The sequence below is a fragment of the Alosa alosa genome, chromosome 5, assembly GCF_017589495.1.
Source record: "Alosa alosa isolate M-15738 ecotype Scorff River chromosome 5, AALO_Geno_1.1, whole genome shotgun sequence".
Classification (NCBI taxonomy): Eukaryota; Metazoa; Chordata; class Actinopteri; order Clupeiformes; family Clupeidae; genus Alosa; species Alosa alosa.
Genome location: NC_063193.1, coordinates 36,285,547 through 36,300,684, shown reverse-complemented (window position 1 = coordinate 36,300,684; position 15,138 = coordinate 36,285,547). Strand labels below are relative to the sequence as shown.

Genomic DNA, 15,138 nt, shown 5'->3' with positions numbered 1-15,138 from the left:
GCTTGAAAACACCGGCTATCAACACAAAGGACGAAGCTGATTCAATCACAGCCCCTTGGCAAGTAGGCCTCGACGCAGTTACAAATTGTTTGGAGGTCGAAGCATGATGAGGGGTCGGAGGGTCAGCGGGCGACGCAGAGGGGTTCATAAACCACGCATTCGACGCAGAAGCATGAATCAGCCTTGAGGGAGACATCGCGATACACAGAACATTATAGAACTGGCATGTTCTTCCCGGAGGAGGGAGCTTGACAAGAAAAGAGTGGAATCAAAAAAGATAGTAAAATCTGTCCATCAGAGAACATTATACTCTATATGAAAACATTTGTCTATGTGGTGTGTGTGTGTGTGTGTGTGTGTGTGTGTGCGTGTCTGTGTGGTGTGAGTGTGTGTGTGTGTGTGTGTGTGTGTGTGTGTGTGTGTCTGTGTGGTGTGTGTGTGTGTGTGTGTGTGTGTCTGTGTGGTGTGTGTGTGTGTGTGTGTGTGTGATGCAACGCAACTCCTAACATACACATCGGGAAATATTATATCAACACATTAACGGTGTGCTATTATATCAACACATTAACGCTGTGCTAGCATATCAACACATTAACGCTGTGCTAGCATAACTGAGTCTTACCTTTGGGGTCAAGCTGGACGTGGATGATGTTGCCCATGACAGAGGTGTTATGTAAACCCTTAACGGCTTCCTTGGCTGCCTTCACAGCTGAAAAGATAACCCTGGCCACTCCCAGGTGCTTCCTACTGTTCGGACTGTAGCAAATCTCTACCTGCTGCACAGCTCCATACTTCTGACACATGTCAGTCAAGAAGGCCTCGCTCACGTTGTCATTCAGCCTTGCAAAAGTGACCTCTTTGGGAGGTCCCACGTAATATTCGTCAGCCTGAATATATAATAATAATAACACAATGTAATACATACACAATAATATATTAATAACACAATGTAATACATACACAATAATATATTAATAACACAATATAATACATACCCAGTAATATAATAATAATAACACAATGTAATAAAGTAATGTAACACAATAATACAGAAGAGTCAGTCATTGTCAGTCATTCCTCTTTGTTGCTGTGGCCGTTTATGATCCAATCAGCAACATATCAGAAATACTAACGTATATATATAGGCTTTGCTAACAAATGCTCAGGCTAACACATTGCAATTATTTTCCGAAAACTTTTTTTCTCCAAAGTGTCTTAGTGATGAGAGACGTAAACAGCCAATCAAGGAACAAACACAAACACAAAAGTTACATAAAGATGTTTCACTAAATGTGTCATGTTTTGTTCTGAAGTTACACAAACATATTTCTTGGTGGAGATAGGTAATGTGTTTTGTTCTAAAGGATTGCAACATATTTCTTGGTAGATAGGTGTCATGTTTTGTTCTAAAGTTACATAACATATGTCTTGTGGTAGATAAGTGTCATGTTTTGTTCTAAAAGTTACCCACAACATATATATTTCTTGTTGTCGTGTCATGTTTTGTTCTAAAAGTTACCCGCAACATATATTTCTTGGTAGATCGTGTCATGTTTTGTTCTAAGTTCTGGCTGCTCTTTACTGGTAGATGGAGTGTCATGTTTTGTTCTAAAGTTACACAACATATTTCTTGGTAGATAGGTGTCATGTTTTGTTCCTAAAGTTACCTGTATATGTTGTTAGTCGTGTCATGTTTTGTTCTGAAGTTACCTACAACATATTTCTTGGTGAATCGTGTCATGTTTTGTTCTGAAGTTACACAACATATATTTCTTGGTAGATAGGTGTCATGTTTTGTTCCTAAAGGATTACACAAAACATATATTTCTTGGTGAATCATTCATGTTTGTTCTAAGTTACACAACATATTTCTTGGTAGATCGTGGTCATGTTTTTGTTCTGAAGTTACACAACATATGTCTTGGTAGATCGTCATGTTTTGTCTCTAAAGTTACACAACATATTTTGGTTTGTCATGTTTTGTTCTTAAAGTTACACAACATATGTCTTGTAGATCGTGGTCATGTTTTGTTCTAAAGTTAATAAACATATTTCTTGGTAGATCGTGGTCATGTTTTGTTCTAAAGTTACACAAACATATTTCTTGGTAGATTCGTGGTCAGGTTTTGTTCCTAAAGTTACACAACATATTTCTTTGGTAGATCGTGGTCATGTTTTGTTCTAAAGTTACACAACATATTTCTTGGTAGATCGTGTCATGTTTTGTTCTAAAGTTACACAACATATTTTGGTAGATCGTGTCATGTTTTGTTCTGAAGTTACACAACATATTTTGGTAGATCGCGGTCATGTTTTTGTTCTGAAGTTACACAATAACATATTTCTTGGTAGATCGTGTCATGTTTTGTTCTAAAGTTACACAACATATTTCTTGGTAGATCGTGTCATGTTTTGTTCTAAAGTTACACAACATATTTCTTGGTAGATCGTGTCATGTTTTGTTCTAAAGTTACACAACATATTTCTTGGTAGATCGTGTCATGTTTTGTTCTAAAGTTACACAACATATTTCTTGGTAGATCGTGTCATGTTTTGTTCTAAAGTTACAAAACATATTTCTTAGTAGATCCTGTTTGGTTATACGTAATGCCATTATACTGCATATGAGTTTCTGGTGTGTTTTCAGGCCTCACGTGAAACTGTGGGACTGGAAGGTCTGCCCGGTGGAGTTTAGTCCAGAGACGGCGTATTCGTGGGTCTCTGACCGCATCCACAGGAAACAGCCCTGAGTTCTAATGATCACAGACAGACAGAACAGTCCTGAGTTCTAATGATCACAGACAGAACAGCCCTGAGTTCTAATGATTACAGACGGAACAGCCCTGAGTTCTAATGATCACACACAGACAGAACAGTCCTGAGTTCTAATGATTACAGACAGACAGAACAGCCCTGAGTTCTAATGATTACAGACAGACATCACATTTCAGAACGGCCCTGAGTTCTAATGATTACAGACAGACATCACATTTCAGAACGGCCCTGAGTTCTAATGATTACAGACGGAACAGCCCTGAGTTCTAATGATTACAGACGGAACAGCCCTGAGTTCTAATGATCACAGACAGAACAGCCCTGAGTTCTAATGATTACAGACGGAACAGCCCTGAGTTCTAATGATCACAGACAGAACAGCCCTGAGTTCTAATGATCACAGACAGACAGAACAGTCCTGAGTTCTAATGATCACAGACAGACAGAACAGCCCTGAGTTCTAATGATCACAGACAGAACAGCCCTGAGTTCTAATGATCACAGACAGACAGAACAGCCCTGAGTTCTAATGATCACAGACAGAACAGCCCTGAGTTCTAATGATCACAGACAGACAGAACAGCCCTGAGTTCTAATGATTACAGACGGAACAGCCCTGAGTTCTAATGATCACAGACAGAACAGCCCTGAGTTCTAATGATTACAGACAGACATCACATTTCAGAACGGCCCTGAGTTCTAATGATCACAGACAGACAGAACAGCCCTGAGTTCTAATGATCACACACAGACAGAACAGTCCTGAGTTCTAATGATCACACACAGACAGAACAGTCCTGAGTTCTAATGATCACACACAGACAGAACAGTCCTGAGTTCTAATGATCACACACAGACAGAACAGTCCTGAGTTCTAATGATCACAGACAGAACAGCCCTGAGTTCTAATGATCACAGACAGACAGAACAGTCCTGAGTTCTAATGATCACAGACAGACAGAACAGTCCTGAGTTCTAATGATTACAGACAGACAGAACAGTCCTGAGTTCTAATGATCACAGACAGAACAGCCCTGAGTTCTAATGATCACACACAGACAGAACAGTCCTGAGTTCTAATGATCACAGACAGAACAGCCCTGAGTTCTAATGATTACAGACGGAACAGCCCTGAGTTCTAATGATTACAGACAGACAGAACAGTCCTGAGTTCTAATGATCACAGACAGAACAGCCCTGAGTTCTAATGATTACAGACAGACAGAACAGTCCTGAGTTCTAATGATCACAGACAGACAGAACAGTCCTGAGTTCTAATGATCACAGACAGAACAGCCCTGAGTTCTAATGATTACAGACAGACAGAACAGTCCTGAGTTCTAATGATCACAGACAGAACAGCCCTGAGTTCTAATGATCACAGACAGACAGAACAGTCCTGAGTTCTAATGATTACAGACGGAACAGCCCTGAGTTCTAATGATCACAGACAGAACAGCCCTGATCAAGCAGACAGAACAGCCCTGAGTTCTAATGATTACAGACGGAACAGCCCTGAACAGCCCTGAGTTCTAATGATCACAGACAGACAGAACAGTCCTGAGCACAGACAGAACAGTCCTGAGTCTCTAATGATTACAGACAGACAGAACAGCCCTGAGTTCTAATGATTACAGACAGACATCACATTTCAGAACGGCCCTGAGTTCTAATGATTACAGACAGACAACACATTTCAGAATATTAACTAGACCCCTATACGTCCACCTCTGTAGTCCAAATAGTAAAACAACTACAGTGCCTACAGTGGGGAGGCCCAATCACAACGCAGAGCCAAATCACCTACAGTGGGGAGGCCCAATCACAACGCAGAGCCAAATCACCAACAGTGGGGAGGCCCAATCACAACGCAGAGCCAAATCACCTACAGTGGGGAGGCCCAATCAAAACGCAGAGCCAAATACCACCGGTCACATCTACAGTGGGGAGGCCCAATCACAACGCAGAGCCAAATACCACCGGTCACACCTACAGGGGGGAGGCCCAATCACAACGCAGAGCCAAATACCACTGGTCACACCTACAGGGGGGAGACCCTGAACCGGCTACACTCTCCATCCTGTATGCACATCCTGGCTACACCTGCCTGTACATGCACATCGGTCTCCATCCTGGCTACACCTGCCTGTACATTGGTCTCCATCCTGGCTACACCTGCCTGTGTGCACATTGTTTTTTGTTACCAAAATAACCGGTTGCATCACTGCAACTTTGATCCACATTATGAAAAGTCTGGGGTGATATCGCTGTGCATAGCCACTTCTTTCGTAGAATAGAGGAGTTACAGTGGAGTATAGACCTACTATGGACCTATTCTACTAGAGTGAACTGGTTGAAGAGTCTGTTCCTATTTTAATCAAAGAAAACCAAACACGTGTGCAGCGTGCCAACTTACCGGCGAGCTGAAATACTGTCCATCGTAACGATAAAGCTTTGGTAGGCCGTCAGTCAAAGCAGGGTCAGTAATCAATTTACAATTCCTCCAGCCGAGAACACGATCTTCCCCTGGTCTCCGACTTGTTCCGCTTACTTCGAAGCAACAGTAACGAGAAATGGTCAATATAAGACAAACAAAAAATATTCTGAACAATTGTGTATACAAATAGTAGGCCTAGGTAATATTATTCTTTACACAAACTTGCATTGTATCGCAAGGGCGTCAGTTTGTTTTTAGAAGTGGTGGGGACAATAACCATAAGCTTGAGTGTGTTTTGAAAAGTGCGGGGTACCCTTATGTAAGCTATTCATCCATTCAACGCTGCATTACAATATGCTCAACAGTATAGGCTAGTGTTGCGCCGGGTTAAGGTTTTTTAACATCCGCACCCACCCCCGATCAGAGAGTCAATCTGCACCCACTGCCCTCAATATGCACTGATTCACCGAACCCGAACCTGACCCGACAAAAAAAAAAAAAACAATGAGATCGCTTTTTGCCGCAACGGTGTCTGAAAACGAGGTGAAAATTTGCAGGCCTGCTGATCTGTTCACATGATGCGGAATTTTGGGGAGGCAGCATCAGCTATTAATGTTACGTGCAACAGGGGCGTGTAGAGTGATTGCGTAGGCCTTATTATGCGTGGGCCTTCAGATGCAGCAGGTGTGTGATTTCCAAAACCATGGCAGGAGAACCGACTGCATTTTGGTTAGCTTGCATTTGCTTTGCTGTTAAGGAATGTTAGATTCTTATGATAGATGTCTTCAGACAATAAAAGTAATTTAGAAGGAAATTGAAGAGAAGAGTTGCCCCTCGTTGGCCGTGGATTCCCTTTGAAAATCAGAGGTCCACAGGCTACTGTGGCCTTTGGTCAGTGGCCGCCAGCCTTAATCCTGTAGCCTACGACTTTTCGCACAATTAATTCATGAAATCATTCAATACAACAATAAAAATAGCTTGTGTATTGTCTTAATTGAAACATGCTTCACACACAAATGATAGCCTAGGGCAAAGAGAATGGACATCTCAACATAAGGATAGGCCTACATTAGAAGATGATGGTTGGTGTAAACTTTGTCACACGACGTGATAAGCACGTTCCATTCAGTCATAAATCATTCAAACGTAGGCCTAGTGCTCGTCATGAAAAGAAAACAGCAGCTTAATATTTTTCAGGTGTTTAACAGTAGGCCTAGGCGCACTGTATCAGTTATGCCGTAAGCAGTGAGATTATTAGGCATTGCATCCTGTCACTCTGTTTGGAACATCGCAGTTCGGGTTGATAAGATTCAGTTAATGCGAGTATGGGTCGTCTCAAAGTTTGGGACAACCAAACAGCAGAGTAGGCAAAGCAAATCCTACTTGTTAGGTTCCCATAGCTGCTTTTCTCTAGGCCTGGGCCTATCGGAAATCGCGACATAAGCTCATTGGTTTCTTTTCTTTCTTGTTCGCGTGTTGGGTAGTGAAGCGATGCATTTAAATCAATGTACGCACATCAGAGCCGATATGGCCAGCCCTGATCTGCTGCTCTGTAAGGTAGCCTATTTCGGTCCCACCCAAATTTGCTGAACTACTTGCGAAGTAGCCTATTCATCACATACATCAAATGTATCACACGAACGAGCTTTTTCTCAGCTTTTAAACGATGTTGGTGGTTAGTTGTTGTGGTAAACGGTTCGCGAGAAAAGTAGCCTAACTTTAATTTAGTCATAGCCTATTTTCTGCACCCGTCTCCCTAACCATTCATCTTGGCTTCGCGAACTTTCCCTGAACACATGACAAACCATATATCAGAATAAACAGCAGACCTTACCGAACACAAGGGTGTAATTAAAGTTTAATAATCCCCTGTACAGTTAGAGTAATCCGGTTTTAAATTTGCAGCAATGTCTATATGCATGTCTCCAACTTTGGGGTTCACAATGTGTTTAAATTGTTCAATAGGCCTATATGATTTTATAACAGGCCAAATACAAAATAAATGTTACAAATATCGCCTAGATAGCCTATCTGTAAACATTACAATCAGAGGATACATATAGCCTATGGCAGACCGACGCTCATGAGTTCATGCTTTGTTTTATCGCTGGATTTTAGGATAGCCTACTATGGCAACCGATTGCATTCCGAGCTACAGTCAACTCTAGCAGGCATTAGGCTACATGACTGGAGGGTCGGGTGGGTGCGGATGTTAAAAAACCTTAACCACGCAACACTCGATCCACACATATCTAGGCAGCTGTGCATGCTGTGAGGATGTCATTGTGCACGCCTATCGCACGGTTTAGACTCGATGATTTCAGTATGTGGGGATTTTTTCGGTCGCAATTGGTTTGCACATTTTTAGAAGTGGTGGGGACAAAATTCAAATTATAAATAGTGGTGGGGACATATCCCACCCGTCCCCACCGTAATCTACGCGTATGTTGTATCGTTATAACCTTGTAATCAGTGAAACCCTGGAGCAAATAAAGTAAAAACGGGAAAAGAATAGGCCTAGGCTACGCCTTTACCGTTATCTTCATAATGGCAGTTCCTGTCTTCGCTCTCGTACATCGTTTGTTCTCCAGAAACTGTTATACAAATTCATCCTATATTTCGGTCGGATAGCCTATTAGACGTTGATAAACTAGCCTACATATAGGCTGCTCTAATAATGAAGCCTGCTGCACAGGTAAAATACCTGCCCTTCCTATTCATATCTACATTGTGTGTCTCAAATGATCTCAGGATGTGGCTTGCATCAAAACACCTCTCGCCTCATCGCATACAGGTGTTGTCAACCTCACCTGTTCGCTTCTATCGCACTTTCGTCACGACACAGCCATGATATTAATTTTAAAATGGGTCACCGATTGAAACAGGGTCATTTAGTGGTGCTTCTCGTTAAATGTGTTCGCTGATTATTGAAAATATTTTTTCATGAACACATACTTCGGTTTTTGCTACTTTGAAAGCGATTAACAGAAACAGCCAGAATAAAGTTGTCGGGAGATCCCAGCGAACTCCCCACACGACTATCGCTGAGGGAATTCTGTTGATGTGAGCTAACTGAGCGCCAAAACAGGCTACAATCTCATATTTCATTCAGCGTTAGGCTTTTAAAGAAAGACTCTGGTAGTAAAAAACGGTAGCCTATATCATGCTTAAATCTGTCAGACAGGCAGTGAAATAGTTGATAGAATCCCACACTCATAGCCTAAGAAACTAAAGTCAACATGAAAGACGTTTATGAATATAAGTTAAAATAATAAAAATATTCATAAAATATTTGTTTATTAGGCCATAAAAGACTAACATTTTGTAATGCACATAATGCACTGATGTTGCTACAGTTGATAGCCTAGGCTATAGACACATATTGTTTTACTTTAGTAGGCTAACACACTAATAGCAGAGAATGTCTAATAAGGGGAGAACTGCCACTCTCGGAAAACTTCCGGTTTCTGAACTGGTTGCAGTTCCTTCTGTGGTTCCACATGAGGGCGCTCGTCCACGAGTGCAGAATGCATGGAGGTCTATGGAGCTGTACCCCTCAAAATCCACTTTTCTTGGGATATAATTTTTTTCCAAGTAATTTAAGTATTGCATTCGAAAGGGGAGGCAAAGAAAATACACTTGGTTGAGTATTATATTTTTAAAAGTCACTTAATTGTTCTAAAAAGCCTTTCAAATTAACACAATGCTAGCGTGTTATGTGCAACAACGACCCAACCTGTAAGAAATCAAAAGGACATAAGTACTCGTTCATTCAACTTTTGACCTATAACCCATGTTGAAGTTATACAAACTACAATCAATTCTGAGATTTGTCAACGACAACCAGGTGAAAGAGACACATTTAGCCGTCTAGCTCCATTGACTCCCATTCATTCTGCACTCATGGCGATCGCCCCAGTGGAACTCTGGTGGAACTGCATCCAAAATTCGGTACAATGGGACTTAATACGGAGTGGCAAGGCTCTCCGTAGACGGGCTCTGCTAATAGTTAGATTAAATATCGTGAAAGATTACGTTCACATGGTATAGCCGAGATCTGAAATTCACTAGGCAGTGGGCTGCGGTTATTGATTTTCTGCTGGGCATATACTACTGCGGATGAATACTTCAAACGATATATTTATTGTAGGTTTTTTTGTAAATGTTATTAATTTGACCTTTGTTAGGTTAGATAGCCTGCTTAGGTTACCATTGATGTTGGTAACCTCATATCGTATTTTCATTGGCCAGCAGATGGACCTAGAATTTTGTTGTGAGCTTGTTTGGCTAGAAAGTTTGGCGGACCCACCAAGTCGATCGATGAATTCAGAAAATCTATCCTTCGAGCCGGATTCGAACCAGCGACCTAAAGATGTCAATGATATACCACTACAGTCCTCCGCTCTACCAACTGAGCTATCGAAGGCTACAATGATGTCTAATCGTTATGGTCTTGAACTGTATTTATTCATATAGGTCTATCAACTCGAATTGATAGTCTGCTACACTCTACTCCAAGCATATTTTAACTGTAGGATTTTATCGCACACGGAAGTTGCTCGACGTCAACGCGGTACGCTACACTGTGAATCAAACTCCAACACCGGCATAAGTAAGCTAGGCTAACATGTTTAAAAACTATTGCGTGTTAAGGGGAACACATCAAATTTAATGAAGCATTTGGCAACACACTGGAAAGCAGAGGGAGGTTCGATCAGAGTGCTGTTCAAAATCACGCAACCTACAAACTGCATTCGCGGGCGGACTTCGCTTTAGGTGGTCTGCTTGGACTAGCCTATTGAAATAAGAGATATTGAGTTATAGAGAAACACCTTAGGGCGTAGAGCCATATCGATGCTGCAAATGAAGCCTTTCTCGTCTCATAAATCCGATAAGAATGCTCTCTACTAATCTGTTCTGCACTGCTTGGTTTGCACTGGTCCATTAGAATCACGAGTAACTGGAATATTTGGAGTATGGCAAAATAACTTGTTGTAGACTGACCTCTGTTGGTTATGTTGTGTATTACAGGACAGGACTCAGTCATCTCTTCAGATAGATAGATAGATAGATAGATCCTCAATTTCCCCCTCAAGGGGAAATTCAAGGGTCTCAGTAGCATACAGACATAACACACAACATGCACTTACAGCAGAAATGGTAAACATTAGTATAGTATAAATATATAACTTAACTCCACTGTATAATAAAGACAGTAGAAAATAAGATAAGAAACTAACAAAACTAAATACTAAACACACTATATAAGTTAAATTAAGAAAGTCCAATGTGCTTGAGGGTGATCAAGCATAAGACGCTTATAGTGACAGGGCCAGGACTGGTGAGGTGCTAAGGGAAAAGGGAGTGAGTGTCATGGTGAAGGTGCAAACAGTAGTCCAACCATAGTCCTTAGTTATGTGTGCCTGGCAAGGTGCTCAAGAGAGTGGGTGTCATGGTGAAGGTGCAAACAGTAGTCCAACATTAGTGCAACAGTAAGGTCTAGAGACCAGCATAAATAATATAGACAAATAGGAGAGTAAAGTGTAATGTAGACAAGGTAAAATAAAAAACTATTTTAGTGCAAGAACAGGTTGAGGTAACAGTGTAGCAGTAAAACAGTAGTGGAAACATTAGGCTGTGTACAATAGTAAAACAGTAGTAAGCAGTAGTGGGCAGTCAGTACTCAAAAAACATGGACATGGAGAGGGTGGAGAGGCAGACAGACTAAGCAGAGAAGTCTATCTCTCCTCTTCCCTTTAGTGAGGCATTAAACAGTTCAATGGCTCTAGGAACAAATGACTTCCTCAGCCTTTCAGTTGTGCATGGCAGTGAGCGAAGTCTCCAGCTGATCAAGCTCTTTTGGTTTTTGATAGTGCTGTAGAGCGGATGACATTCATTGTCCAAGATGTTGATCAGTTTGTTTAGGGTCCTTTTGTCAGATATTGAAGTGATGCACTCCAGTTCAGCTCCCACTACAGAGCCAGCCTTCCTTACCAGCCTGTCAAGTCGCCCCACATCCTTCTTCTTTGTGCTTCCTCCCCAGCATACCACTGCATAGAAGAGGGCGCTGGCCACAACAGACTGATAGAACATCCTGAGGAGCTTGCTGCACACATTGAAGGACCGCAGCCTCCTCAGAAAGTACAGCCTGCTCTGTCCTTTCTTGTAGAGTGCATCAGTGTTGGCTGACCAGTCCAGTTTATTGTCCAGGTGGAGACCCAGATACTTGTAGGTGCTTACCACCTCCACATTGACCCCATCAATGGAGACTGGTAGCAGAGCGGGCTTAGACCTTCGGAAATCCACCACCATCTCCTTGGTCTTTGAAGTGTTAAGTTGAAGGTGGTTGAGTTTGCACCATTGCACAAAGTCCTCCACCAGGCTCCTGTACTCCTCCTCTTGCTCGTCCCCGATACACCCCACAATTGCAGTATCATCAGAAAACTTCTGCATGTGGCATGACTCGGTGTTGTAGCGGAAGTCAGATGTGTACAGGGTGAACAGGACTGGAGAGAGCACAGTTCCCTGTGGGCTCGGTGCTGCTGATCACAGTGTCAGAGAGGCAGTTCTTCAGTCTGGCGAACTGTGGTCATTCGTTCAGGTAATCTGTAATCCAGGTTACCAGGTGAGCGTCCACACCCATCTGCAAGAGCTTGTCTCCCAGTCTGAGGGGTTGGATGGTGTTAAAAGCACTTGAGAAATCAAAGAACATGATTCTCACAGCACTTTTCCCCTTGTCTAGGTGAGAATGTGTCCTGTGTAGAAGATAAGTGATGGCATCGTCCACGCCCACTTTCTCCTGGTATGCAAACTGTAGTGGGTCTAGTGCATGGCGTACCTGGGGTCTGAGCATACCTAAGACCAGCCGCTCCATTGTTTTCATCACATGTGATGTTAGAGCGACAGGCCTGAAGTCATTAATCTTCAGAGCAGTTACCCCATACCCCTGCTGAAAAAAACAGCTAGAAACCAGCTTATGCTGTTAGATGGTTTTAGCTGGTCTTTGCTGTTTTTCTTCCAGCTCTTGCTGGTCTGCTGGTGTAGCTGGTTGGGCCACCAGCTGGATATGCTGGCGTGACCATCTGAAGAAGCTGGTCATGCATGGCAGCATAATCATGCCTACCATGGAGGAGCACCTTAGGTGAGTATTAACACTTATGACTGGTCAAAGTCCAAGCAAGCTACAACTGGACTGAAGCATTGTGCGTAGGAGATACCTGAGAGGACAACAACAGTTTTTCGTATCCAAGTTAGTTTTTATTTTCAGCAAACTGTTTCAGCATGAACTCACTCTTGGTTCTGATACTTCTCTCAACTCATGGCAGAGGGGCAGCAGGTGAGGTCACCGATAACTCTTCAGATGATCAGTCATTTTACCAAGTCTGTCACAAACAGATTTGATGTGTGATTTACACTATTGTGTGCTTAACACTATTGTGTGCTTAATTGAGGATCTTTTAAGTGAATAAGGGAGAATGTATTGACTCGGGGTACTGATGTGATCAGTGTAGGCCTCTAATTTTAACCCAGTGCTAAATTGAATTCAGACAAATCCCTGCCAACACATCTCCTGTAAAGGCAAGTGTGTACGCAATACCTAACTGTAACAATAGCACACAGACTTGGCATCTTTTGTCTGTGCATGACTAAACATAACACCAACTCAGTGTAATTTACTAACACTATGACTCAGATAGAGACAGGGATCTGCCAACACATTCATAAGTGACTGACACATATACTGTCTTAGTGCTTCGCTTCTGTCATATGATGTCCTTTGTATAGATAAGCCTGATTGGACTTTGAGGATAATGGAACATGGCCATATGTATTAGTTGTAGATTGGTAAACTTTCATGACATTAAATGGTAAATGGATGGGATTTATATAGCACTTTTCGACTCCTCGGAGCACTCTAAGGGGCCGTGCACACGACGCCGTTTTTTGTGAAACCGGTGAGGTTTTGTTAACGGTTACGCCTTGCATGTACACGACGCCGGCAGTTTAGGAGACTGAAACCGATAGCTTTTGAAACCGGCTTCAGTGGGAACTTTTGAAACCGCCTGGCTAACTTTCGCCCGTGTAGGCGCCTGTAGGAATGCGAAGCCGGCAACTTTATGACGACATAGCCCCACCTCTCAACTCAGCCACGGCACTCGACCTGACATGTTGCTTGTCAAAACAAACCAAACCATTTATTTATCATATTAAAATGTTTTTCTTTCCCCTGTCATGATTTATGTGCACAATGTAGCCTATCAGCTTTTAGTGGCTAAGTTAGAAGCACACGTTAGCTTAACTTAGTTAAACATTAGCTTACTGCATGTTAGTGTTTTCTCCAGTAGCTTTGCTCAGACCTAATGCAATGCGTAGGCAAAGCATTTAAAATTGCACATAGCAGTCACATACCTTGAAAATGAAAACTTTATTAGTTTAACAGTTGAATTGAAAACCGAATTGTCTGTAGTCTCCTTATTTCATGCGACTGCTTAACCAGAGCACTTATTAGACATTCTCTGGCTTAACAAACTGTTTCAATGTTTTCTTCTAGATTCACACGAAATTATCGTGAAGCTTCTGCACAGCGGCGCCATCGACTGGTCTGGCATATGCACTACAGCACATTTAGCCGGTTACACCTCGCGTACCTGTACACGCGAGGTTTTTTCTTGCCGGAGTCGTTAAAGGTGTGAAAGCGGTAAGAGAAAATCCACCCGGCGGTGTCATGTAAACGGCCTCTAAGTGCTTTACAATGTCATGCCTCACATCACCCACTCACACACTGATGGCTGAGGCTGCCATGCAAGGCGCCAACCTGCTCATCAGGAGCACTGGGGTTAAGTGTCCTCATCAGGAGCACTGGGGTTAAGTGTCCTCATCAGGAGCACTGGGGTTAAGTGTCCTCATCAGGAGCCAGGAGCACTGGGGTTAAGTGTCCTCATCAGGAGCTCTGGGGTTAAGTGTCCTCATCAGGAGCACTGGGGTTACATCCTGAGCCACTGTCGCATTACACCTAATCTTTGTTTTTTTCCTGCAATTAGGCTCGTTCCCTGTGGAGGCTCTCATTCCCTGTGAAGGCTCTCGTTCCCTGTGGAGGCTCTCATTCCCTGTGGAGGCTCTCATTCCCTGTGAATGCTCGCTACGTTCATCAAAGGAGAGACTCCCTTCCCAGAATTCAGTGCTGTGGCCATGCTGGATGATATTCAGATGGGATACTATGACACAAACGACAACAAGCTTCTATACAGAGGAGCTAACCATTCCACTACAGCAGACCACACAGACAAACGTTTTGTTGATATGTATATTGGATATGTACACACCCATATGAGAGACCGAGCGACATATCTGAGGGACCACTTGAACCACACAAAAAGTGAGTCAATTCTACTATGTGTCGACTCTGATGACTAGGACAAGGACCGATTAATGTCCGATGAATAATTCAACTTTGCAGCCATGTCCCCTTTAAATCCAGAATGGAATTGATCTTTTGTGCACTTCAACGTGTTGCGGAATTCATCAAAGGGATTGTTGCATCGTTGTTTTTCAGATATTTATGTTTTTCAACGAGCAGCGGGATGCACTTTAGCGGAGGCCAGTCAGTCTTGGGGTCTCATCAGTAAAGACGCCTTCAACGCAGAGTCTGGAGACGTCCGCTATTACAGCCTACAACTGAGCACCCTCCAGACTGACCGGGTGTGGCCCCAGGCAGCCCAGGTAAAAAAAAAAACTATTAAAAGTATACTTTTTGAAAGTGTACTAAGTACCGTTTGTACTTTTTTCGTCAAATCCAAGTGTAATTAAGTGTATTGAATTATGTATTAAGTTCAACTTAATACCAACTTGACTATACTTTGAGTATAATTAGTGTGCTAAAATGGAACAACTTTTTTCAAACTTTAAGTGTTCTTAAGTACATTATA

At 42.5% G+C, this 15,138-nt stretch overlaps 1 protein-coding gene and 1 non-coding gene across 2 annotated transcripts in view; both read right to left on the bottom strand.

The window, feature by feature from the left end:
• The window catches only part of LOC125295321 (histone-lysine N-methyltransferase SETD1B-like), a 33,445-nt gene extending 25,500 nt beyond the window's left edge, over positions 1–7,945 (bottom strand). Inside the window, exons 1-4 of the mRNA XM_048244589.1 lie at positions 7,747–7,945; positions 5,192–5,325; positions 2,655–2,753; positions 623–887 (exon numbers count right to left, since the gene is read on the bottom strand). Coding sequence (XP_048100546.1) covers positions 623–887; positions 2,655–2,753; positions 5,192–5,325; positions 7,747–7,789 — 541 coding nt within the window. The 5' untranslated portion in view covers positions 7,790–7,945. The remainder of the gene's footprint in view (positions 1–622; positions 888–2,654; positions 2,754–5,191; positions 5,326–7,746) is intronic.
• A 1,605-nt stretch (positions 7,946–9,550) lies between these two features.
• trnay-gua lies at positions 9,551–9,638 on the bottom strand. The gene is given in 2 exon segments: positions 9,551–9,586; positions 9,602–9,638. It is a non-coding gene; the product is annotated as a tRNA-Tyr (tRNA).
• Between the last annotated feature and the right edge of the window lie 5,500 nt (positions 9,639–15,138).